Source organism: Dermacentor albipictus, chromosome 1, assembly GCF_038994185.2.
Source record: "Dermacentor albipictus isolate Rhodes 1998 colony chromosome 1, USDA_Dalb.pri_finalv2, whole genome shotgun sequence".
Classification (NCBI taxonomy): Eukaryota; Metazoa; Arthropoda; class Arachnida; order Ixodida; family Ixodidae; genus Dermacentor; species Dermacentor albipictus.
The window spans coordinates 434,351,986-434,379,416 of record NC_091821.1 but is presented as its reverse complement, the minus strand read 5'-3'; the positions used below and the strand labels follow the sequence as shown (position 1 = coordinate 434,379,416).

Genomic DNA, 27,431 nt, shown 5'->3' with positions numbered 1-27,431 from the left:
CCTTCTTAGAAAATTACTTATGTAAGCATCCCCACCCAGAGTATCATACAGCCGTTATCCGAATGTTCTCAGAGTGCTAAAAGAGCTGCACATGACGGTGACTTCACATTAAGTGGTAATGTGGCTTATTATTAAGTTTAATGAGTAGTAATTTTTTCTGGCTTAATTAAGAACAAGTACAGGGAAACAAACAACTGCGCCGGGTTCTCCCCTAGTGGCTTGCACGCAATGAGGAGACACCTCCTCGTCGTGGAAACGCACTTCGCTCTTGACACTTCCCCATTGTAGCCACCCTAGCGTGATGGTGACAGGAATCTTCAAAGGATTTTTTAATTAAAGAGTGGCATTAAGAGGCTAGATAGATAGACACAAAGTGACTGAAGTCGGCTAACAATGCTAATCGCTATAAGCCCTACTACCACACAGAACACTGCTGATTTACCAGAAAGCTGGAGTGCTGGAGTGGGGCATGAAATGTCTTGACATGGGCATCTTCATGTAGTTCAGCCTTTTGTGCCTTGGTTTTTTGCTTTCTTCAGCCTCAAGGCCTAAGCACATTGCACTGTGGCCGCTTGACACATGGTGACTTTTGCCGATGTGTGCATTTTGCAAGCTACAGCATGCTTTGTGTTCTGTTGCTTTCTGTACAAATTGCCAAGTCACCCACAAAGCATCACTATGCAAGACTGTGCTTTAAACAAGGTTAACACCACTTATGTGCACTTCATGCTTAAAGCTTAGGAAGTGTGCCTGATTGTGTCTTGAAGCAAGCCTAGAACATCAGGGCCTGTATTTAGAAAGCTTTGTTTACCTAATTGTGCTCTTTGTCTAACACTCACGTGCCATCACTTGGGATAATGCACTTAATGCAATGGAGACAGCCATGGCACCATAAAGTCATGAATTGTGCTTACAAAAGAAAAATCTTGTCAATCGAAGTCCAGCAGCAATTCTTTTGTGCGATATTGCATTTGGTCGTAGTCAAGGAAGTCTTTTAGTTTTTCTTTAATACTTTCCTTGTACTTTTGTTGCGGACTTGCAGTGAAAAGCAGCTACTACACCTGAAAAATCTGCATACTATTTAACAGCGGTACACTGATTGTGGAAAGAGGGGGATGGGGGGAGAAAGGGGAGGGCTTGTAACACACCCCCTTCCTACGAGGTCGTTCAACCTCCTTTTCTTTGGAAGGTTGCTTTTTGTGTTTTGCATGTGAGAAAGTGTGTGAACGTCTGTGTTCAGTAGTAAGATCTTGATGAGGGCTAGTTGGTTCATACTTAGAACTGAGGTGAAACAGCGCGAAAAAGACGAGGACACAAGGAAACAAATACCACAGACAAGCGCTGACTGCCAACTGGAAGTTTATTTGAAAATCACCGGACATTTATAGCTTCATCAGCATAGGCATGCACACATCATTCACAAAAACATCTGCAAATCATCATTTTAATCTTTCTTCCAAAAATGTTATTTCTTTTCCCGACAAGGCAAGAGAGGGAGTGCTCACACATTTATCGCCTTCCTTTCTTATATGAAAGGCCTCTATTATCTCCCTTTCCTTCTTGCTCTTTCCTTTCCCTATGAATTTAGTCTTTTCAAATATGGGGGTGCCTTGACACTTGTTACAGTGTCCAGCTAAATGACTCCCATAGCCATTCTTTAGGTTAGTGCTGTGGTGACGAGCTCTTTCATTGAAGCACTGTCCCGTTTGACCTATATAAGATTTCCCACAGCTTAGCGGTATTTGATAGATGACATTGCGCCTGGACTCAGTGAAACGTGTTTTATGATTAGTGGTGCACAAGTGCCTTTCGCGCTTGTTCATGCGATTGCATATCGAGGACAACTTGCACGGGGCACTGAAAACCAAATTAATATTATGTCTATTGGAAACTTTCTTCAGATTGTGAGACAGCTTGTGTAGGTATGGCACCATGTGCGCTAGTCTTTTGTCCTTGCTTTTTTCTTGGGAAGCATCGGAACTTCTTTTCTCTTTCTTCAAGATGGCTTCGCATACTGAAGTGATCACAGAACTGGGAAAGCCTGCGTTCTGTAGTCGCGATATCTGATTTAAAAAACTATGATCGCACTCATGCTCACATGACTTACTAAGTGCTGCCTTAATGCACGTTGTCGCTATGCCTCTCTTAATCAATTTAGAGTGTGCGCTGTAAGAAGCCTGGTAAGAAGCTCGGAAGAAGTTATCTCGGCCATAAATGAAGACCAGGGAACCGCACTAACCGCATTTTCAGTAGATGTAGAGGACTTGTTTTATTCTGTGCTGCGAGATGGTTTGATGTGCGCTGTGCGCGATAGGATAGAAGATTTCGGGGAAGTTAATTTTCAAAATTCTGTATGTGTCAACAGCGACAATTTTTTAGTGCTTTTAGGCTTTTATCTTCATTCGACTGCTGTTAATTATGATGGCCAATTTTACATCCAACGTACTGGCATCTGTATAGGATCAGCCATCGCCCCCATTTTATGTGACATTTTTTTATCCTCGGTTGACAATGTAATTTCTGCTGAGTTGTTTGACATGCCTGTAACGCGAGTGTTTAGATATGTTGACGACTACCTAATTGTTATGAAGAAAGATTCCTGTATGCATGTTCATGACGCGGTCGAAGAAATTTTGAACCTGTTCATCAACTCATCGGGAGGACTTAAGTTCACGTATGAATTGCCAATTAACAACCGTATTCAGTTTCTAGATATTAACCTCTGTTTTTCTTTGGACGAGCACGTATGCTGGGGATATCATCCCAGACCTAAGAAAACTTTGTTGCGTTATGACAGCGCACACTCTAAATTGATTAAGAGAGGCATAGCGACAACGTGCATTAAGGCAGCACTTAGTAAGTCATGTGAGCATGAGTGTGATCATAGTTTTTTAAATCAGATATCGCGACTACAGAATGCAGGCTTTCCCAGTTCTGTGATCACTTCAGTATGCGAAGCCATTTTGCAGAAAGAGAAAAGAAGTTGCGATACTTCCCAAGAAAAAAACAAGTACAAAAGACTAGCGCACGTGGTGCCATACCTACACAAGCTGTCTCACAATCTGAAGAAAGTTTCCAATAGACATAATATTAATTTGGTTTTCAGTGCCCCGTGCAAGTTGTCCTCGATATGCAATCGCATGAACAAGCGCGAAAGGCACTTGTGCACCACTAATCATAAAACAAGTTTCACTGAGTGCAGGCGCAATGTCATCTATCAAATACCGCTAAGCTGTCGGAAATATTATATAGGTCAAATGGGACAGTGCTTCAATGAAAGAGCTCGTCACCACAGCACTAACCTAAAGAATGGCTATGGGAGTCATTTAGCTGGACACTGTAACAAGTGTCAATGCACCCCCATATTTGAAAAGACTAAATTCATAGGGAAAGGAAAGAGCAAGAAGGAAAGGGAGATAATAGAGGCCTTTCATATAAGAAAGGAAGGCGATAAATGTGTGAGCACTCCCTCTCTTGCCTTGTTGGGAAAAGAAATAACATTTTTGGAAGAAAGATTAAGATGATGATTTGCAGATGTTTTTGTGAATGATGTGCGCATGCCTATGCTGATGAAGCTATAAATGTCCGGTGATTTTCAAATAAACTTCCAGTTGGCAGTCAGCGCTTGTCTGTGGTATTTGTTTCCTTGTGTCCTCATCTTTCTCACGCTGTTTCACCTCAGTTCTAAGTCTGTGTTCAGTGTCCTCTTGAATATCATAATTTCTTGCCAAAATCCCCCCCTCCCCCTGACAGAAATTCTGGGTGTGCATAATGTTGTTAGATACATTGCTGTCTTTCTCTCTACCTCTGGGGCAATCTTTCCTTTATATTCATTTTTCAATTTAGGAAGTTTTCATTGCACCAGTGCCTTTCACATAATATTTACCTCTTGAGGTCTTTTGGATTACTGTTTTTATTCTTAAATTCACCCTATGCCTGCTTTGTTTAGCCTTGCGGTGGTTGCATTTTGAATTTTCAGAGTGGCCAGTACCGGGACATAACGGAGTTTCACGAGGACATGATGCTAGTGAAGCGGAACTGCCAGACGTACAACCCTCCCGATCACGAAGCATCACTGGACTGCGAAGAAGTGTTTGCCTTCTACCTGCAAGAGTACAACCGGTTGGTCGAGAAGTGGCAGAAGGTAAGCAACCAGCTGCCTGGGCATCGACGCTCTCCCTTTTTCTGTGTGTACTGTTGTAAGCACTTGGGCTAACCCAGCCAGCTCCTGCAGTGGTGGAAGAGCTGCGCCATCCTGCTTCAAAACCGCATTTTAATGAAATGTTGTGCCACGCCTGCACCAAAAAAGCATATAAAAGCTGCCTAAAAAAACTTCAACCAAAATTTACAGTGAGCTTCTATTATCAACATTGAGGTTAACCAATTGGCCATAGCAACAGATATAGCTGATGCCATCGGTCCTCCATTCGCTGTTTCTTCCTCTTTTATTGCATTTATCTCTTGCTGTGTAGTCCTGGGGAGGTATTCTGCAAGAGTCCACCTAGTGGACTGTCCATTTCGGCTGCTGCTGATTGGATGCAGCTGTGCGAGAGAGGAGAAGACAAGAGGCCCCAGCCAATCAGCAGCGGCCGAAATGGACAGTCCACTAGGTGGACTCTTGCAGAATACCTCCCCTGTTCTATGTGCTGTTTATGGTGCAGTTTTGGTTCCTTGTGCCACTGTGGCATGGAGCTTGCCCAAGGAGGCTGTCAGATCAAGAAGCAGCTTCAGATAATGTCGGGTAGCACATTGTTTAGCATAGTTGTTGACAGTGCCACTTTAGAGATACTTTGTAATATGCATGCTCAACTGTTGGCTAGGAAGAGCAGAAGGAAAAAGAGAGTAATTGGCTACTAGTGGGGACTTTTCTTGCAACCCTACGCAATCAGAAGAGCAAATCTCGTGGCTGTAATTTAAATGTTTCACATGACCCAATGCACAGATATGCAGGAGAGACTTTACATGTTAAATGTAAAGAAACCCCTGGATGCTTGAAGCACGGCGAATCCTCGTTGGCGTTGCATGTTCTGCATGCATATGGGCGGTAGCGCTGCAGAAGTCGCGGGGTGCTGTTCTCGTCACGACGATTGCATTCATGAGGCTGACGTAACACGCAGCTTCTGCCACTGTCAGGCCTGAATCGCCCGTGCTGTCGCTTTTCGTGTCGTTCTCATCACTGTTGCTACATAGTCGGCACATACTACATACTTCGGCACAAGCGAAGTCTAGTTTTTCTTCTATGCTGAGCACCCAGCGTCTTTTTAATCCAAGCTTCGGCAGGACGCGAGTCCTTGTTTTCACGACGCCACAACGCTCTCTGGCACAGCGGCAAAGTAATGTTGATGTGGCTTCACGCGCAAATGCACAGGACGCTTGGAGTCCGTTGTTCTGATCTCTGAGGCTTGTTCTTCTGCCAAGCCGCCCGACGCAAACGATGCACCGATGTGTTTGCGTGACGAAAAGTGGCAACGCTACGTCTTAACCAATACGTACGCAATAAGCTGGTACAGTTTATGCGGATACAAAACATATTATGTTCAATGGCCGCTGAGTCAGGGATTTGACTTTACTACTTTTAATACAAAACTACGGTTTAAGCGGGTACAGTTTAACGAGGTTTTACTGTACCCTCATATCACAAAACCTGTAACAACTGCCAGAAGAGCTCAACCCAGCGCGCCTTCGCCTGCGTACCTCGTCTTCGACGCTTCGCCTCATTTCTCCTTCCCCACGTCGCTCAACATCACCTAGACTCTCCTCTAGGTCGCGTTGCTTAGCCGCGTGCTCAGCACACTCTTTCATATTTTCTCTAGCTCGGAGCCTGCAGCGATGACCTGTGAGGTGGCAGATGCTTGCTTTAACTCCCTAGTGAACTTTTTCCAGCAGCACGAAGGCACAGGATTTTTAAGGTCATTAGGTGAGGGGACATTGTTTGTGGCTGCTCGCCGATTTGCACAGAAGCACCAAGCATTCATCACCGACTGGATGAAACAAAGCAAGAGTACCACTTGAAAACAGTTTTCTATTAAGTGCGGCTAAATAAATGCTTTTTATTTCATTTTTCCCCTGTTTTAAGTCTACTTCATTTACCATTTTGAAGTAAGATATATAGATGCACCTGGTCATGTTGCCAATTATTCTTCTGATAAGACGAACAAATTTTCATAGTCCCTTCGAGTTTTTCTTAAAGAAAGTGTGCTGTAGGAACATTTGCCTTGTGATTTAGCATGAGAAGTGATCTGTTATGGCTCTAAAAATATTCGTCGAGCAGGTGATCATCGCAATGTCGTGGGAAAGGCTGTACCATTTCGCAGTTGTAGGGGGAAAGAAGAAAGCAGACAATGTAGCAGCGTGGGCATGTGGTCTGTCAACTCGAAGAACATTGCTAGTGCAATGAGAAATGTGAGTAGGTGGCACTATGTACCCTCTGCGGACAAATGCAGCAGTGAAGAGGAAGAGTTGATTAGGACTATTCAATTTTGAAAGCCGTTACAACAACTTGACAAGAATAAGAGGAATGAAGGAACCTAAGCGCGTGGTTCTAAATAGATTCAAGTGAGTTTCTGTGATATAGGTGATGCGAGTTCCATGTGGCGGATGCATACTCTAGCTTTGGTCTGATTAGTGCTTTGTAAGTCAACAGCCTTATGTAGTGAAGAGTGTGATGAAATCTCCAAGCATTTCATTATGGTAGAAACATGTGTGCCAAGTTAGGTCATAAGATAATGTGATTGCAAAGTATTTGAATAAATCGCTTTTTTCTATGTGGTCGTTAGCTACTTTGTGAGAGAAGGGGAGGCCATTACGACTAAAGGTGAAAGAAACGGGATTTATACTTGCGTGGGTTTAGTGTCATTATCCACATTTACAACATTCCTGCACATGGGTGAGGTCATCCTGAAGGGCTTCTTGGTGGCATGTGTTATTGATAGTTCGACAAATTATGCGATCATCAGCAAACATGAGAATCTGGCAGAATATGTGAAGGAGTAAGTCATTAATGTATGTTATGAACGACAATTTAGGAGCACTTTTTGAGACAATGAATGACATGGTTGTTAGCACCTTGTCTTGTCCTTCTGATTGTCGTCCTGTTTCAGTGCCGTTGATTTCGGCTGCTATGTGCCAGCCATTCCGGCACGTGCATTGTGCTAAATCCCAGACATAGCTCTGCAGACATAGCAGGTTGCACAAGTTGTTCAGGAAGGCTTTCTATTTTTTGCAGAGCCACTTGCTGTCTTCGCCAAAGAGATCGAAGCTGAGCTGAAAGTGACTTGGCAGTGCTTAGCGCGGACAATTCTTGTGACCACTTTCCCGTGCACTGAAGTGTGTTCAACGGTGACAGAGCAGCAGCCCCGTATACTTGGCAGGGTGCAGACAAGGCCATGAGTAGCTCGTCTACGGAGCACACACCAGACCGAGAGCGCTTCCCTGCCTTCTACTTACATGCATGTGCTGTACATATGGGACCCATGTGGAGGGAGTTGCCACAACAATCATCTGTACATATGTTTTTTTGGACATCGTCATCAGTGTCGTCGTGAGCGCACCTCCTCGTCTCCATTTTTATCTTTTCTTGCCCCTCAGAGCCAAACAGATGGCCTTCATCCTGAAGCTTTGATCTGGTGTCACGTGTTGTACAATACAAGTCTACAGTTTGTTTTTATTCCAAGCTTATATAGTATGTACATGGCTGATTTGCCCTGTAGTATGTTGTACTTCTTTTCTTTTTTTTAACTGTCATTTGTTGACCGTTTTTTTAATTATTATTATTTTATTATGTTGTTGACACCACTGCTTATTGCCAAAAGTAAACAGTTGCAAAGCAGCGCTTGGACGGATCGAATTGCTGTGGCATATACTATATGTATACTATATATATATATACACCTGGTGCTCAGAGTTTCACATGCTTGTTCTTTTCACATTTTTATTTGTGAGATTTTTTGGAAGCGAAATACTTTTAAATGCATTTTCAAGATCCCATGCAGTGCACTTTGCAAGGCTGGCTGCAGTAGTCGCAACAGTCCGTTGGTCACATGGTCATAAATGGTGGAGAAATGTTTTGTTGATCATGAAAGGTGGAAAGAGAGAGAAAAAAAATGTAACTTTGGCTTGTGTTTCGTGACAGTTTTTAATTCTTGCACTATTTTAATAACACGCAGAATTGAAGCAAAACGTGATTTGCAGTTTTAGCTCCGGAGTGCAAGTTAATTTGCTTTGTGCTGGATCATTGTGCTGTTCTGCTTCCCGCTTTGTTGGTGTGCGAAAAGAATAGAATAACGATATCTGCACAACATGAAAGCTTATTTGAGAAATCTTGTAATTAACTGTAATTAATTACTAAGCCATAGCGTGTACAGATTGTGGTCCCATGTGTAAATACTGACAGATGTGTGTACATACAATGTACTATATAATGTAATTGTTAAGTTTGTGTCCTTCCCCATCACCCTCATTAGTGTATAGTGTATATATATATATATTGTAAGAAAAAGGATATTTTTAAGCCCTTGATTTGTACATGAAATTGTGATTCTACCTGGGCACATTTTCTTTTTTTGTTTTTGTTTTTTAACATTAAACTCTGTGAACGTGAGATGCAGCTGAGTCGGGCACCCATCTTAGCCAAGGTGTCTTTTTAGAAATACTCATCGCAGGTATGGATGATGCGATGGAGGGACACAGGGCCTATACTGTGTTTTTTTTTTCTGGCACTGGAGAATCGAGTCTACTGATATCTCATGCTTGAGAAAAAAATAATAAAGACGTGGCAATGTTGCTTGTGTCTGCTGCCTCATTTTACTAAGACCGGAATATTCGATAGCAAACAATTTTTCTAAAGGCTCCGATGGACATTTGAGGATCGCACTGTGAAGACTACTTACCAGCCACATTCCTTTAGCCATAAGTGGTGTGATTTTACATAGCTTCAAATTAGCTGCATATTGCTAGGTAGATTAAACTTTGCTGAAGATTGCAATAAAGTGATTAGCACTGTTAACCTGTGGCGAACATTGTTGCAGTGATCATATTCCTATTTCAATGGTGTGATGCCCGTGTAACTGTAGTGCAGTGTTTATACAGTGACATTGTTTAGTTGTTCGTCATTGTTATGGTGCGACCAGCTCTTGGAGATTGGCCAAGAATCAGGTGGTAGGTGTTGCGGTGCTAAGTGAAATGGCAAAAAGGATGTGTGCTCAAGAAAGAGGTTGGTGATACCTCCTTATGTTTCTTGCATAACGAATTTGAAACAGATCGTGTTTCACTCCCCTGGTGTCAATTTTCAATCATTGCAAGGAACAAAAGTTTTAAACTTGGCCTTAGTACAAATGTCTCCTTCCTGCTTTTGCCTTGAAGCATCCAAATTAGCTTACTGCCATCGGAATGTCTGCAGTGCAGTAGTAGAGTTTATTGGAGTACTTCTTGTTCGGCTAGTAGGTGAAACACATCTATTAGAAGGGGGACGATTGTACACAGAGAAGTATAGACTAGACGAGCACCAAGGTTAATCCTGGATCGTCATCTGCCCTCCTGAAAACTTTGTCATTATATTTTCTATTTCATTATTTTGCAGCAAGGAGCAGTCTTTGCTGAGGTACTTGAAATGATCGGTAGCCGCATGGCTTCATGCAACCACCTTTCCACCTCTCCACTGCAACCTCCTGGTGGCGCTGCTGCTGACACGACCAGTGATGCTGTGCACAGTTGTGCCTATACCCACGTGATATAGTGCAGCGAAGGCTAGGGCTCATGTTGGCTTATCGGCAACATGAGCCTGCTGTGTGTTCCAGAGACGGGAGGGAGGCTCGCACATTGTGTGCCACTAACCCGTTGGTCAAGCTTTCATTCTGTTGGCATCATGTGGAAGGCGGTTGTACACAAACAGTGGAGGAGTCCTTGTTCTCATTCCTTTTTCTTGTCCAACGGAACCCTTAGCTTTCACTGCACTGGACAGAGTTTGTGAGGTGGAGTATAGGTGGAGCGGTTGCAGCAGTGCTCAACTAAATGGTTTATTGGCTTAGGAGCGGTAGGGTTGGAATTGCATGATGGCATATTCGGAAACCCACTGTTGCGCAGCTGTTTCCTACAAACAGAACCAGACATACCTATTTGTGCATGTGTTTTGCTAGTACTTCATGCTTGCAGTTTTCATCCCCTGATCGTGCTACCACAAATTATAAGTGGTAGTGCGAGTGCCATAGCACACAGGTTCTTTAAACTCGGAAACATATCCACAGACAAGTGCATGCAGACCGAATTTTAAAAAGACATGCTTACCTCATTTGCCAAGTTTGTCTTGAACTGAACTTTAGGAACTTTATTAATCCCGAATAAAGCCGTATTCAACTACATGATAGGTTTACTACTGAAATACCCCAGCCCTACTACTAATGTGTGCTGTGCATTTTCCAAATACACATCGCAATGCACTGCTTATGGTTCGAGTCATAGACAGGATCATCTGCATACACGTCGCCATTTGCACGGAAGTGCTGCTTCAGCATTCGGTATATAGTAAAGAAGTGGAACGCTACAGTTGGGTCCTCCTCTCCAGCACTTTTTCTCCGGGGACACCGCTCATGCTGACAGAGCATGCCTTGTTCTGATGGTCGGCACAAACGCTGGTGACTAATAAACACCTTTAAAAGTAGTGGACGTTCTGGGTGGAAATGCCCTTCATCACGCGACTTACACATTGCTAGTTCGGCTATAATCTCCGACCAGTCAGCGCTGCTTGAAAAAATGAAAGCATTCATTCGGGAGGAAGTTGCAAGCCAGCTCTCCTTGATGTCCTTAGTTCAGCCGCCGTATATGCAACAGCCTGCTTCGAATGCCTCCGTTCTGTCGCACAATTGAGCACGAATTCACCCAAGGTCTTAGACCAATTTTCCTTTGGCTGCGCCACTAAGCTACGCTGAAGTCATTGCAACACCCCCAACAAGTCCCAGTGGCTGCACCTCTCGCCTACGCTGAAGTCGTTGCGAGGACCCAACTACTCTCTCCAAGTATGCCTCTCCATTATGCCGATGTTGTGGCTAGGCCCTGACTGCAGCCCACTATGCACTCATATCAGCAGCCACCTCGTACTATGCGTCCTGTAACATGGGTGGGACCTGCCCCTGCGAACTGGTGGCGTACTCTTGACAACTGGACCATATGCTTTGTGTGCGGCTGCACCGCTCATGTCGCACATTTTTGTAATCCTGTGCAGCCACCTAGCACCGTACCATCCATCACGAGCCAGCCCAATCGTTCATGTTATGACCTCCTGTCAGCTACGTCGCCGACATTGCACCCAACGCCAACTACATGCCGTTTGCTGTCTCCTCGCTGTCGCTCTCTCTCACTGGTGCAAACATCGTCCCGTAACTTGGGCCGAGGAAAACTACTTGTCACAGTCCAAGGGGCAAGGGCTGCGACACCGTCAAAATGTGAAAGTCGGCAACGCAGTCCCTGGAACGTAATCGAAGTGTTTGTTAACAGTGTTAGTGCGTCTGCACTCGTGGACATAGGAGCTACCATATGCGTTACGGACTAAGTTTTGCCGCTTGCTTCAAAAATTCACGACGCCCCTTTCTAGACTGTCCCTCCGCACAGTCAGTGCTCAGCACGTTCACCCCTTAGCAGCTTGCACTGCTCGTGTTGTCATTGACTACGTTCTATATGCCACAGAGTTCATCATCCTTTCCTCGTGCTCTCATGATGTTAACCTCGGCTGGAATTTTCTCTTGCTCCACAGTGCCATTATTCATTGCGCATGAGCCGAAATAGAACCCTCTCCACTGTTAGATTTGCCGCTCACCAACAATTCTTCACTTTCGAGGAAACTATTTGTCCAAGCCAACTCCCACGTTTCTCCGAACACACCAACGGTTGTGCCCATGTACTGCAGTGGAATCTCAGACAGTGATGCGCTAAGGTCTGCTGCTACCTTTTGCGACAGTGGACATCACACAGGGCTATGGCACCTTTTTTGTTTGCAATCCGTTCCCATACTCTGTGATCATGGGCAGTCCATGGGCGTCCTCTGTCGTCCTTTTTACGAAGAAAGATGGTTCTGTGCAGTTCTTTGTGAACTACCGGTGCCTCAACAAGATCGCTTGCAAGGACATCTACCCTCTCCTCTGCATAGAAATGTGATTGACAGTATACAAGGCAAGATTCTTTTCATTTCTAGATTTGCACGTAAGAGTATTGGCAAGTACCCATGGCATATGCCGATCGGCCGAAGACAGCTTTTGTCAGAACCAACGGCTTATACAAATTAGACGTAATGCCTTTTGGACTTTGTAATGCACCCGCAACTTTTGAGCTCATTATGTACACAGGTCGATGTGCTTTGCTATCTTGACAACACTGTGGTTTTTGCTCCTGACTTCACCACACACCTTCTATGGCTCCGGCATGTTTTGATGTGTTTAACATATGGTAGCCTGCAACTAAACCTAAGGAACTGCCGATTTGCAGCTCAGCAGCTGACAATTCTAGGTTACGTTGAATCCAAGAATGGAATTCTCCCTGATCCAGTCAAACTTCGGGCCATCGCCAAATTCCCTAGGCCAGCGTCCATCAAAGAATTGTGCAGTTTCATAAGTCTGTGCTCGTACTTCAGATGCTTCATTCGCAATTTCGCCACCATGATTTCATCCTTGACAAAGCTACTTAGAAGCGAAGCAAGGGGCCCGTCACTTTGTGGTTGTCTGAGTGCAACGAGGCCTTCACAAAGCTCTGTCGTTTGCTAACATCTTCACCAATTTTTCGCCATTACGAGCCGGCATTCTCCTATCGAGGTGGACGCAGATGCCAGCGGCGTAGGCCTCGGCGCTGTTCTTGCCCAGCTCAAACAAGCGTTTCCTGATTATGTTGTGGCTTATGCAAATTGTACACTTACGAAATCTGAGATAAATTACAAAGTGACAGAAAAAGAATGCTTGGCTGTCATCTGGCCTCTTACTAAGTTCCGGTGTTATTTGTATGGCCATTCATTTGATATAGACACGGACCACCGTGCACTATGTTGGCTGTTGTCCTTGAAAGATCCCTCAGGCAGTCATGCCCGATGGGCACTTCACCTGCAGCACTACGACAACCACGTGCTGTAGTGCAGTGCATGCCAGCGTTTTGACGCCGATGCCCTCTCTCGTGCGGTCCCTTACCTGACGACAATGCGTGCTGCTCACTATCCCAGTTTGCCATTTTTCACTCTACCTTACCATCGCTTCTGAGCAGCGTAAGGACCATTGGATTGCATCCCTTTTAGACTTGCTTTCTGGTTCATCAGCACAACCAACCACTCGCACATTTCATCGTCAAGCTCACCATTTCGCCATTCGTGACAACCTGCTTCACCGACACAATTATAACCCCAACGGGCATGAGTGGTTGTTGGTAGTACCTCTCAGTCAGCGTTTCAAAATAACCGTAGCTTTCCACGCCAATCCACAGTGTGCACACTCTGGAGTTTTCAAAATGTACCAGTGCCTTTGACAGTGGTACTACTAGCGAGGGATGTACAGCTACATCCAGAAGTTTGTTAGCTCTCTCCCCAATTGTCAGCACCAGAGATCTTCCTCCCTCCTATTGCCAGCCATTTTGCAACCTTTAGATTGCCCTACCCCACCGTGTAGGCGCATTGGGATCGATTTGTATGGGCCTCTTCTCCTGACATCGGCTGGAAACTGCTGGGCCATTGTGGCAGTTGACCACCTCACAAGATATGCTGAAACTGCCACCCTCCTGGCAGCTACAGCACCCAATGTTGCCTCCTTCCTGCATCGTCAATTCATACTGCATTATGGGCCATCTCAGGAACTGCTCAGTGATCGCGGAGGAGTTTTCCCGTCCGAAGCAGTTGAAGCCATTCTTAAAGGGTGCCACATTGTTCATCGTACAACTACTGTGTACCATCCTCAAACCAATGGTTTTAAAGAACGCTCCGACCATACGCTTAGCAACATGCTTGCCATGTGTTGAGTCCGTTGCCTCCGACCATACAAATTGGGACATCATTCTGCCTTCCGTAACCTGCACTTACAATGCCGCTACTCAGAGCAACACCAGCTTTTCGGCCTTTTTCTTACTGTACGGTCGGCACCCGTCGCACTCCATCGACCCGATTCTACCATACTGGCCGGATACATCTGCATGTGCGCCCGTTTCTGCCACGGCAGGACATGCTGATGAGTGCTGCGATCTCACAGAGGCCTTTGCCTTCAACGACTAAGAGCACCAGAACTCACTCTCGGGGCCGTCACTTCAGTGTCCACCTTCTTTTTTGGAGTGCTTGTGTGGCTCTCGGTTCCTTCTGCTGTACCTGGTCTCTCTTCACAACTACTGCCCAGGTATGAAGGGCCCTACCATATCATTGAACATGCATTCCCCATCAACTACATGAGCAAACCCATTGAACAGTCTTTAGACATGTGCCGTCATGGACAAGACATAGGCAACATTGAGCGCCTCAAATCATACTATGATCCACTCATAGTGAAGAGCTGTTAGGTCACCGAACGGCCCCCATTTTGTTCCCGGGGGTAATTGTAGCAAAGTAGAGGAACACTATATAGTGGGCCATCCTCTCCAACACTTTCTAGTGAGTCAATTTCTCTAGCACTTTTGCTTGGGGAACGCCGCTTGTGCTGGGAGTTCGTGCCCTGCTCTGACGGAGGGCCCAAATACTGGTGACTAATAGCGTATAGCGTATTAGCGTGACTAATAGCCCAAATACTGGTGACAAGTATAGCGTATTTGTGCATAGCAGAATCGTATTGCCTTTGCCTATCCCACAACCCGTCAGCTTTACACTTGTGATCTAATCAAAAAGCATGTACACTAGTGAGCAAAAGTTAGGGGACCCACCACATTAGCAAGATGAGTAAAACTTTTTCTAGCTCAGCTTTGCAAGGCTGGATGGCTTCAATACATTGCATTGGCTGAACATGCACAAGTAGGCTATACCACTTCTTGGTTTCAACCAGGACACACAGGCTGCGAAGCAAAATAACATATATATATATATGTATATATATGTATATATATATATATATATATATATATATATATATATATATATATATATATATATATATATATATATATATATATATATATATATATGGGTCATTCCATCTCAAGTGTACTCGGTGTTTTATCGACCATCTGCGATTCTGCTGAAAAAAATCATACTGTTTTACCTCAATGCACGAAGTAATTATTCAAGCGATTTTTCTCGAAAAAAAAATTTTCTAATGCTCTGAGGACGCTTTGAATGTTGCTCACACAAGTGAAACTATGCCAGGTAGAAAAATTTCTACGAAGTTATTTCTTTGACCTGTTACTGCGAATATTTTTTAATATAGTCGCCAGACGGTACTCTTTCGTGACTATTGTCGTTTATTACTTTCTGTTTTATTTTACATAATTTTTAGCCGTAAGAAAAAGTCGAAAATTCCCCTTTTTTAATATTTTTTATAAAAGAAAGTAACTTTTCCATGAGGAATATATTCACAATAGGGGCTTGGTATGTGTGTATACTAGATGATAAAAATATTCGTATAAGAAATAAAGCCTAAACTTTCGCTTAATGTCATGGTGAATATGAAAAAAATTACGTTCTGACTCAATTTGTGGCTTCATTTTCGCAATGTAGCGTTCCAAGTAAAAATATGGCATAGTCGGCATTGCATAGTATGCTTTGCTGTCTATCTATGTACAAAGTTCTAAAAGATTAAATTTTGTTTTAAGCGAGAAAAAAATTTTTGAACTGCACAATCACAAGGTTGCGCGCAGCATCTCTTTGCTTCGCCTTCACTGCATAGCACGTCGGTCGGCGTTTCAGTCTGGCTCATTTTACGTGTTTCTTCTTTTTCTTTTTGAAGACGAGGTCTTCTTTGGCGACTTCAGGTTGATTTGCGGTTCGTGGGGACTGAGTTTCTGGCCATTGTCATCTTGTAAGATTATATAATTGCAGGCCTTCTAGTGCACGTAGGACAAGAAATAGGCGTCTGAGTTAAGCTTGGAACGAAAAAGATGCAGAAAGTTAGTGTACTACTATATACGGTGAAGTTACAACGCTTAATGGTGAAATAACTTTACATGTGCCCGTTCGCATAGCATGCGCCTAAAGCTGGAACCGGTATTGTGGCTCTACGAAAGATATGGGCCAATCCCGGAGAGATTGCTGTCTAAAATTTTTGGCTGATCCCAAAGGCAGTACACTATAGACAACAAACCACATGGTGCCCTAATGCCCCATGGAGGACACTTTCTTCGATGACCACCGCTAGATGTTGAGTCGTTTTTTTTTTATTTTTTACCCAGCGCTTCGTTTGCAAATATTTACGATTCCCAAAATAAAACATCACAAATAGAATATACGTTCTCATGGCGGCTTTATTTCGCGCGGCATTATTTAAAACTTACTTTGATATAGCTTATATACCTGTTCGTCTTGTCTCTGCTCGCGTGTAGCCTTCCACTGTAAGCATAGTTCACTTTGATACTCGAACTATTTCTGTGGTTGAATAGGATGTTACCCCAGCGAGAATCGAAGTCGGCGGGAAGGGCTTAAAGTGATGAAACTTCCGTGTGCCTTTTATGGTAGTCACTTTGCTGAACCGCGGCGACAGCACAATTTTTCTTTTTTGAACAGTTTTCTTCGAAACCCAAAGAATAGTTATCCCTTGGATATTCTCCTTCGCCCACGTGAACAGCTGGTGTGGGGTCATGATTTGGTCACAAATTGGCCTCTGAAGACTGGCTCGGGCTGCTAGCCGTTTCCCGGTGCCGCCAAGACCGTCACAGGCACTCTTGCCATGAGCTGTAGCATAAAAATTCCATTCTGCACCAATTCCGAAGTCATCATCGTGATTGCAGAGGTTCACAAGGTTCCTTTTGCTTTTGTACTGTGCTGGAGCTCCGTCAGAAAAGCAGTGGATTTGTCGTAGATGTGGCAACTGTTGCTTGAGTACTGTCACAACTTCGGCCTGGAACGCGGACTCTGCAACGGCGTCGTGCTCTGTACAGTCAGAAATGACAACGTAATTCTTGACTACAATTTCTTCGTCAGGGCAGCAATAGACTACAAATGGGTGCAGTGTTGCTTGCTCATTCACCCAGTGGTAGGCCTGCGGGGCATCTTGCACAATGAATGTATAGATCTCTGAAAAGTCTAGAAGAACAAACGCTTCGGTTTTGGTAAGTCCCCACGAACCGCAAATCAACCTGAAGTCGCCAAAGGAGACCTCGTCTTCAAAAAGAAAAAGAAGAAACACGTAAAATGAGCCAGACTGAAACGCCGACCGACGTGCTATGCAGTGAAGGCGAAGCAAAGAGATGCTCCGCGCAACCTTGTGATTGTGCAGTTCAAAAATTTTTTTCTCGCTTAAAACAAAATTTAATCTTTTAGAACTTTGTACATAGATAGACAGCAAAGCATACTATGCAATGCCGACTATGCCATATTTTTACTTGGAACGCTACGTCGCGAAAATGAAGCCACAAATTGAGTCAGAACGTAATTTTTTTCATATTTACCATGACATTAGGCGAAAGTTTAGGCTTTATTTCTTATACGAATATTTTTATCATCTAGTATACACACATACCAAGCCCCTATTGTGAATATATTCCTCATGGAAAAGTTACTTTCTTTTATAAAAAATATTTAAAAAGGGGCAATTGTCGACTTTTTCTTACGGCTAAAAATTATGTAAATTAAAACAGAAAGTAATAAACGACAATAGTCACGAAAGAGTACCGTCTGGCGACTATATTAAAAAATATTCGCAGTAACAGGTCAAAGAAATAACTTCGTAGAAATTTTTCTACCTGGCATAGTTTCACTTGTGTGCGCAACATTCAAAGCGTCCTCAGGGCATTAGAAATTTTTTTTTTTCGAGAAAAATCGCTTGAATAATTACTTCGTACATTGAGGTAAAACAGTATGATTTTTTTCAGCAGAATCGCAGATGGTCGATAAAACACCGAGTACACTTGAGATGGAATGACCTATATATATATATATATATATATATATATATATATATATATATATATATATAGTAGTATAATGAGAAGCTAATAAATATAGGGTCCCTCGGTTGGCCCCCTTTCTTCTCGTTTATATATATATATATATATATATATATATATATATATATATATATATATATATATATATATATATATATATATATATATATATATATATATATATATATATATGTTATTTGTAGCACCATTGGCCTCTAAACTTTGTTAGCAGGTGCACCTGGCATGTGTTGCACAATTTAGAAGTGTCCACAAAGCTACGACAGTGATAGTTATACAGTTAACACTGTGCTAAAGCAGCATTTTTTATTCTCTAGAAACCACAAAGTCCTGGCAGCTTCACATTCTGGTGCCACTGTCATAGACATGTGGCATGCAAAATGCAATGAAATGTGTGCGACTCGCCTGAAAGGTGGCATGTGGTATCAAGGCGTCATGTGCGCCTATGTCAATGGACAAGGCATATAGTAACTTCCAATGTGTGTGGTGATGCCTGCACATGAACATCCTTATACGGTGAGTTTGGCAATGTAGACAAAGTGTAATTTACGTGCTGTACATGTGCATGAGTCCTGTCATCTAGGATCCACTCTTGATAAACCAAAATTGAGTTGGATGAGGCTTGTCATGCCATTCAGCAGAAAAAATATTTAACGGACAGAAACGTACAGATACACTCGGCTCCATTTATTAGAAAGCAGTTTGTACACACATGGGAGTGGTTCAAAAAAAGAGGTGTTGGCCTATTGTGATAGCGAATCTATTATTACATACTTATTACTGAAGCTGGCCAGCCAGCAATGAAGCTTCTACAAATAGAAAGCTTCATGAATTGAGCCTTTGTGCTCAAAGTCAGTAGGATGTTCCTTTCTGTCACAAGTAGATCATGCCCAATGTAGCACTTCTCTCATAAATTTTTTTTATTTAACATTCATTGTCATTGCAGATGGAATGCGCATTTAATAGAGTGACGTGCGAAGGTAAAGAGTGAGCAATTGTCTTCAATGATGGTGCTCTGCCTAAAAACAACCTTGATTGGATTCTCTATGCCTTCATGTTGTAGCTGCACGAGGCATGTGCAGGCCACACACGTGAGAGCATAGAGGATGATGACACTTCGCTGCTCGGACAGGGCAGGCAGTTTGATGATGGCGACGGTGCACTCCTGGCCACACCTTTGTGCTCTCGACAAGAGTGCACAAGGTTTGAATGGAAGTTGCTAACTTGCCCAGTGTCGCAGCAACGTTAGGGCCGTGAGAAGCAGCACATATGGCGAGAAAATTGCCGACAGAACTCCAGCGCAGTACATTCCTGCAAACGAGACCATGGTATAAGACCAGTATGGAAATAACATCCACAGTCCTCCATACTCCACATTGTGACATAGGTAGATGGACAGATGGTTGTATGAATAAAGGTGTTGTCTTGCTTTGAGGGGATATTCATGTAACCTATGTTTTTGTCATGCCTCCGACAAGATCTGTTATCACCTTTCTCTACTAATCCTCCAGCTTGCTGTTATATATGTTATGCCTAACAACCTTTCTGTGGCTACTTTTAAATTGCCATATCTTCTGAGATTTATGTGCCTGCCTCTTCTACTCTTTGGGACTCAGGGGCATTGCAGTGTTTAAAACTATGGTCAGTGGTTTCTCTGGCTTAAGTGCAGCTGTGGCAATTTACTACATTGTCAAGCTTTTGCCTGTAGCACTTTGTCCTCAAGCACAGAGCAATACCTTCAAAAGTAAAGCAATTGACTTAGTGGCTTTGTTGATACAACTTCATCCTGAAAAAAAGTGGCTCAAAGGAGGATGACTAGACAACAGGACAAAGGCCAGAGCACTCTCCTTGGAATTATGAATGTTCTTTTTTTTTTATAGTCTTTAGCTGGCTTGTTAAAATCTAGTATCTGTTTACCTTGCACTTTCCATCTCCTGTAGGACTTCCTATAATCTCTTTTCTTTTAGTTTGGACACAGCTGGTCCCTACCAGAGAATTTCTAAGGACAATTTCAGCTTCAGCCAATGAAAATTGCTGCATTGAAGGTACTGATTTCATTTCGTCTATAAACTGAATAGAACAACAAATAGCTGAGGTACTTATGCAACTATGGGTATGTATACACTATCCAAAGAATGTGCAGTGTCTGAAAAAACTCTAGAACATTTTACAAACAGCGTAAAATGTTGACTGACTATTTTCTCTCTCAAATAAGTTGGCCACGACATAACTGTAAACATGTAACACGCAATAGGCTAGCCTGGTATGCACACTGTCATGTGCAGCTTTTTTGTCAATCCTCTGGGGATTTCTTTCAAATATGTTTTTAAGGAAGTATGGAAATGTGGAGCACATAATGCACCAATGAGTCATTCACTTGTTCTTGTATGTCTTAACCAAGTCTATTTAATGCATCAAGTTCTGCAAGGTGCAATACATGTTTTGTACCCAGCATTGTAATGTGCAAGTTTTATTCTATAGCTTCTGCTTGTACACATGAAGTGTAGTCTCACTGGAGCTAGTCATGTGACACATTGGTGTTATGAAAGGTTAACCTTTTAAGTGGCTTGCCAGCTTAACGAAATTTGGCACAAAGCTTTCTCTTGTTTAAACATGTAGTGAATTTGATTGCCCTATCACAAATGCAAAATAAGCTGTGTATGTGTATTTGAAGAAATGAGTGTGCCACCTTAGAAAAACTTACACTTAAGAAATCAGTAAGGTATATAAAATGTTTTATATAAATGTGTTCACGCCATATTACAGGATAGAACCAGCTGCTTCCAATTTTATGCCTTCTTCTTCGCATCACTTCAAAATTAAGCTTTGTTGTTGTTGCTGTTACAGGGATCCAGAAATCTATATCAACTGATCAAAAAGTGCAAACTGAGAAAAATCTATTCAAGGATTTCAAAACGTGCCAAAATGCTTGTAATGGCTGGGTAAAAAAGCTGACTTTCTTCTCTTCTATTGTGTTGATAATAAACCAATTTGGCAACGAGTTTCTTTATATGCTTAGAATTCCAAAACACAAAATTAGAAAATATGTATTTCTGAATTGTGATTTTAGCCCCACATCGCCCTTTTAAGGGAAAGGCGAAAAAAGCACACTAGTAATCGCCTTTGCAATGGGAAGTTACCAATATTTAATTTGCACAATGCTGATGCCTATCTTTCCTGCCACAGGCAACATAATTGTGCCATGGCTTTAGGCACTGATCAATGCAGTGCCGAATTTAGAAGAGGTAAAGTTGAAGCTAGGCTTTTATACATGTTGACTGAAATGTGTTGCTAGAGCGATAAAGGGCATGCAGAACAACATGTAGACCCATGCTTTCTTTTTTTTTTTCAGCCTGCATTTTGTCACACTAGTGGCAAGTTTCAGTCAACATAACCAATGGTTACTTCATTGCAGAGCAGCACGGTTTTGTGGCAAGGCACTGACTTGGTACGGTTGACTAAAAAAGGTTGAACTAGTGCAAAACACATGGGATGGAAAGAAAGGCCTGGACAACATAAGGTTAACTCACAACTGAAATCAAAAGCAAGCTATTCCCCCCACCCCGGCATACCGTTAGGCATACACAAAAAACAACCACAATCGCTAAAATTTTAGCGGTAGATGCTGATAAAACATGAGCTTAAAATGAGACAAAAAATAACAAAGAACGAGGTAAAGACGTAAGTTGGTGCTTGCGTTGTCCATGTCTTTCTTTCCTTCCCACGTATTCCACGCTAGTTTAACCGTATTAATTATTTATGAACTGGCCCAAACATCTAACCTTTTGTTATGATGGGTTTGCCAAAAGACAAGAAGGAACAAAAAAATTGGAGGACGCTTAAGCTTTGCCTTCAAGAGTGGAACGCGACAGCGTTCCCGTCGACCTGCCAAGGGGTGCAAGACAGTGGGCGACGGCGCAGCGACTACGCGTCCCGCATCGGACGCGGTGAGCGTCGAGCAGCGCCGCGTTCAGCGCGGCAACGAAATGTGCGCCTGAGCAAGCGACGCACGCCTGAGCCTTGGAGCTCGTTTCTAAGCCAACACCGCATTCACTAGAGACACTTTTGTACCGCTTTGAAGAATCGAACTCGTGGCTGAGTGGTAGAGTCTCTGTCTCACACTCCGGAGACCCTGGTTCGATTCCCACCCAGCCCATGTTGCAAGTTGTTTTTTATTCATGAAGTGCCTGCTGGGATTTATCGCTCACGGCCAACGCCGACGACGCCGACGACACCGGCTTTTCTGCGACACGAGCTCCTTAACGCTGTCGCGTTAATATGGGATACATGGAAAGACTTGCAAGAGAAGAAAATAGGCGCGCACATGTTTGCCTTAGTTTTCCCTTTCTACTGTCATATTTTTGTTATGTAACACTTAGGCACAACAGATAAAATGCAGAAATTCATACGAGATCATAGGTTTGGCTATGGAAGAAAGCCTTTAATAAATATCTTATTTCTTACGCTTATTTCATCCATAAAGGAAAGTTTTCCAGTGTTAAATCCGTGATTTGGACCATATGCAGGATGTTCTAGTTAACTTATTTCACGCCTTAAAAAATGCAGATGTACGGCATGTGAATGCAGACAAACTCAGTGTTGTTTACTCTAATCTTGAGCAACTCGGAGCATTAATTAACTATTTTTTTTATGGCCTTCAGGCGCTGCAAGGTTGCAAGGCAGGCACGAAGACCTTTCTGTCACCAGTCGGGAGTGAGACATGGGCAAACACACACTATGCAAGGGTGCATTGAAGAGAGCAAGAAGGCAACCAAGCTGTGTCTCTGTTTCCACCCTCGGCACCCAAAAACCACAATGGTGCTAATGACAAACTCACCTTCGTGTTCAACTTCAAATTTGATTTGCTGGGGGTTCCTGCAAAAACCTGCACAAGGAATGGGAAAAATCATGTTCATCAGGGATCTGTGGATCATGGTACTAGGGAAGCTCTAAAAACTTATATGAGCAATGATTCATTGTAGACAGAAGATAGCTCTCTGTCTTAGTGAAAGGTACAGCCACTGGCTGGGCCTCTCATCATTATGTGTTCATAATCCTCAAAAATTAAATTATCTGGTTTTATGTGCCCAAACCACCACACGATTATGAGGCACGCCGTAGTGGAGGGCTCCGGATTAACTTTGACCACCTGAGGTTCTTCAATATCCACCCAATACACAGTAGCAGGAATTTTTGCATTTTACCTCCATCGAAATGCGGCCGCCGCAGTCAGGATTTGATCCTGCATTCTTGGGCCTAGCAGCACAATTGCAAGGCCACTATGCCACTGTGGCGGGTTTTTCATAATCCTCTTAAGCTCAAAACATTTTCTACTGAATGGCCATGACAATGCTGTATTACATTATTGAAAAAAGATAAGGCAGTAGGCAATTTCTTCAATAGTCAATCAATGAACTGGTTAGCCACAGTAGACTTCATTTGACATTGCAGTATGGACTTGCACAATTGCTGGTGCTTACAGAGGGACCACGATGCATGACAATGACTTTACTATTGGCAACGATGCATCAAACATATTTGTTGTTCTTTTTTTGTTTATTTATGCATTTGTTCTGTTTGCTCACTGATGTTGCTCAACTTGCACAGGATAGCAAAGCCACATAGTCCTTCTATGCTTTCACACTTGCAGTAAAACTAGGGACTCACAGCTACAATTCTGTGGTCTTTTAATACTTATAGACGACACCAGGAGTGAGGCGGAAAATATCAAACACTGCCCACTGCACAGATTCACCGCATTTGGAAGTTTCTTTGCATACCTTCGCAGGTGGATGCATCGAAGTTGATCTGTGGAACATTCTCATCCTTTCCGATCACAGCGTACGTCAGTGGAGAGCAGCTCAGAGGTCCTTCTGCAATGCGATATGGGAGCAAAGAAATGCTTAGGTACAGCATATGTTGGCTTTTGCACCGCAGTGTGGTAAAAACATACCTTATCTATGCACAGTTTTTCACTACCTAGAAGCTTGCAATTGTTTTCAGCAGCCAACATTATAAGCCATCGCTGATGCTTGTTGCCTCTGAAATGTTGGCTGTTGAATAGATATACAAATAATTTTTGTAGGCAACTCTCTGCATCTAGCTGATTTGATTGCTCGTTCCTACTGAAGCAAGCCTGTCTATGTGTGTTTCATTTTTGGCAGAGTCTCTCGCCCTCTGTTAACCACAGGTGACACTAAAAGATGCAAGAACCAGTACTGACGTCATCACTATTAGGAGGGGAAGGAGCACTATTCATGGTTGACATCTGCATTTGTCCGCAGTTCTGTGGAGAATCGTATTGGATATGATGCGCTCCCATTATAAAGACAAGCTGCTGCATCCTTGTGGGTTACCTTTCTCCCTAGAGCTTTCCCGATCAGAATGTGTGAACCCTGGCCAATCAATCTGACCAATTTCATGCTATGGAATAGAAAGTACTCATTGCTGTATACTTGCAACACCACAGCTTGAAATCGATCAGACAGTGTAATTTACAACAAAACCATAAATGTATGGCCATCATAGTAGGCAAATAAGCACTGTGGGCATGATACTGACCGGTATCAAAAATATTTCACACATTTCTGTCATGAAACCCGGAGAGAATGCCACTTTTGACACAAATATGCATAGTATCTATAATTATCTGGCTAGTTCTTCAAGCTGTCGCAAGCTTGGTTTGATTTACTTGTTCAACTGTGGGTTGAGATGCATAAAATTATTGTTATGGATGTGAGAAGATTTGATGAATCTGTCACAATATCATTGCCACATAACCGATTTGGTCTTCAACTCATCATGAAAAACACGTAATAGGTTGTAATTGTGTACTCTATACCGTAAAGGCCAGAATTGATAATGGTACTACTAATATAGAAAGAGTCAGCACTGCAACTTTAATCACTGACTTAAAAATGTGTGCTGAGCATACACTTACTTTTGCATGGCCTTGTGTAGTTGAACGACAATGTCTTAACTGGGTAGAGAAAAACAAGAAGAAATCAAGTGCATTAGGAAACCAAATGAAACCGAACGGGCACAAATTTTTTTTTCGACTTCAATAAATAAGTCACTGAGTATATCGTAGTGCACACAGCAATGATGAATTGCTTCCAGTTCACTCGTAAGGTGGCAAAAATTGTGGAAAGGAACTTTTTAGTATTTGGGTCACATTATTGTATTGTATTATATTGCTATTGTAAGGTCATAAACCACCATCAGCGTATACACTTGGACATGCAGGAGTCTGTCACCAGATTCGATTTCAGAAACATGTGATCCTGCAACACTGCACAGCTTAACAAATTTATAATGAATGTTGTTACTATGTGAAATGAGCAATGTAATGAAGTGGAATGAAATAACAGCATACTGCATTTTAATTTTTTATACGTATAGTGCTAACTGCTACAATGAATAATTTCAAACATATTTGCTTTTGTAATGAATTGATTTACACATTCCCTATCACAGTTTTTTTCTTTATAACAAGCACACTAGAAAATATATGCAGCTCCATCTGATGTAATCTTGCTTTGCATGAGTGGCTTGAATGCCAGCAATCTGCATCTGTGTTATATTATATACTTTTGCTTGACTTTTGCTTATGCCTTATGTTGTCAGATGGATGAACAAGTATTATAGCTTTCTGAAAATATTAAGCATAAAAGAATGCACGCACGTAACATGCACAACATTGGAACTCTACTAAATTATTCTATTTCATACTTAGTAGACAATGCTATGGAAGCTATGCAATTAGTGCGGTCACATAAGTCTCACTCTGTGTGTTCCACACTGCAATTAGTTTTGACCTGCAATGCTTTCTACTGAATAAATACTTCATATTTTACAAATATAACCTGTGAATATGAGTTTACATCCCATCGAGTATTCCATGTTCAGCTTTGTGCCTCCAGTATGTGACATGCTATGTTTTGGTCGCAAACCCACTGGTCACAGAAACATGCCATTTCATTTGACTGGTAGGAATAGGTTCAGGTCTACAACACCTTCCATGTAGTAAGCATGTCATATTAAAAGAATGAGACCTAAATGTAGAATTACATGATGCACACACGTATATCTTTCTCACGTATGTGACACACTTTTTTGGGGGGGGGGGGGGTTGTGAATGAAAGCAATAAGAAAAGTCTGTCTAGCCTTTGTAGCATTGCCTGCTATGTATCAAACTGGATATGGTGACATGCTTTCAACTAACTTGAAAGGTCTAATAAGGTATAACCTTCTGCAATTTCATATTTTTCAAGAAACTGTTTTAATGCATGCACATCATTGTGCTGTGACCTTTGAGGATAAACAAATGTCTGGAAGCAAGGGAATCTATTTGCTTGAAAGCCTTCCAACTTGAAACAGTGGGATGGCTTACTTACACTGTGCATTGGTTTCGTAGCATCTCAAACCTGCGAGGCTGTCACCAATAACACGACCAGTGACGTCGCAGACCTTGAGGTTGCCCCGGTCATTAGTAGTGAACTGAAAAATTGATATTGTTTGGCATGGAACTGCTGGGTTCTTAGCACTGGCATTTATGCATTCCTTGTCTGTTTAGACTATGTGAGCACAACAAAATGTGTTCCTAAGAGGATGACTCTAACAGAGGAAACTTGCGAGCCTGAATATTGCCTGCAAGTAGGCATATGAATGGCAAAATTTTTTATTGCAAGATGACTGCACGCAAGACCAGAATTTTGCAAACAGGATGCAATGAAGAGAAGCATCTTTATATAACATATTTATTTGAATCTATGAGTACACTTTTTTCCTTCCCATGATAGCTAGTCAAAATGCCTAGATCTAAATCATTGTTGCACATATTTTCTTCCTGAGCTCTTTTATCCTGATAATTGTGGAGTGGTTAGATCTTAGAAAAAGATATAGTACGATTAATATATATTAGACTGTGTGTGCTGTTTGGCTGTGTGCTGGCTTTACTTAATATTTTTGTTAGAGCCTGCAGAACACTATTACGAATACAAATAATAGGCTAGTAAATCTTGTTTTTCAATCGTAGTAACTTCCTAAAAGCAGTCGGTGAGGGATATTTATTATCTAGCACACAAGCACACTCATGCCAAAAACAACAAAAAGTAATGTGTATGTATCTTAAAACTTATTGTGCGCAAACAAACAGGGACGAAGAATAGAAGAAACGCAAGGACGGATAAGCGCTCGTCCTTGTGTTTCTTCTATTCTTCGTCCCTGTTTGTTTGCACACAATAAGTTTTAAGATGAATCTGTTCCAACTAGCCGACTTGCAGTCGTGTATGTATCATTGCTTGGCTATACTGGTTGTATGTCCTGTAAACCTTGAACATGGCCTTAGCACTGTCATGTGCACGTAAAGCTGCTCA

General features: G+C 42.5%; 2 protein-coding genes across 5 annotated transcripts in view; one reads left to right on the top strand and one right to left on the bottom strand.

Annotated features, from left to right (window-relative positions):
* Window positions 1-8,782, top strand: part of LOC135908215 (pneumococcal serine-rich repeat protein-like) — a 107,470-nt gene extending 98,688 nt beyond the window's left edge. For all 4 annotated transcript variants that reach the window (XM_065439977.2, XM_065439991.1, XM_065439984.1 and 1 more), the window contains exons 22-23: window positions 3,980-4,144; window positions 7,226-8,782. In XM_065439977.2, coding sequence (XP_065296049.1) covers window positions 3,980-4,144; window positions 7,226-7,267 — 207 coding nt within the window. In that variant the 3' untranslated portion in view covers window positions 7,268-8,782. The remainder of the gene's footprint in view (window positions 1-3,979; window positions 4,145-7,225) is intronic.
* Window positions 8,783-18,720: 9,938 nt separating this feature from the next.
* Window positions 18,721-27,431, bottom strand: part of LOC135908247 (uncharacterized) — a 72,845-nt gene continuing 64,134 nt past the window's right edge. Inside the window, exons 15-19 of the mRNA XM_065440015.2 lie at window positions 26,451-26,553; window positions 24,995-25,033; window positions 23,835-23,927; window positions 22,892-22,939; window positions 18,721-19,365 (exon numbers count right to left, since the gene is read on the bottom strand). Of these exons, the coding sequence (XP_065296087.1) occupies window positions 19,274-19,365; window positions 22,892-22,939; window positions 23,835-23,927; window positions 24,995-25,033; window positions 26,451-26,553 (375 nt within the window). The 3' untranslated portion in view covers window positions 18,721-19,273. The remainder of the gene's footprint in view (window positions 19,366-22,891; window positions 22,940-23,834; window positions 23,928-24,994; window positions 25,034-26,450; window positions 26,554-27,431) is intronic.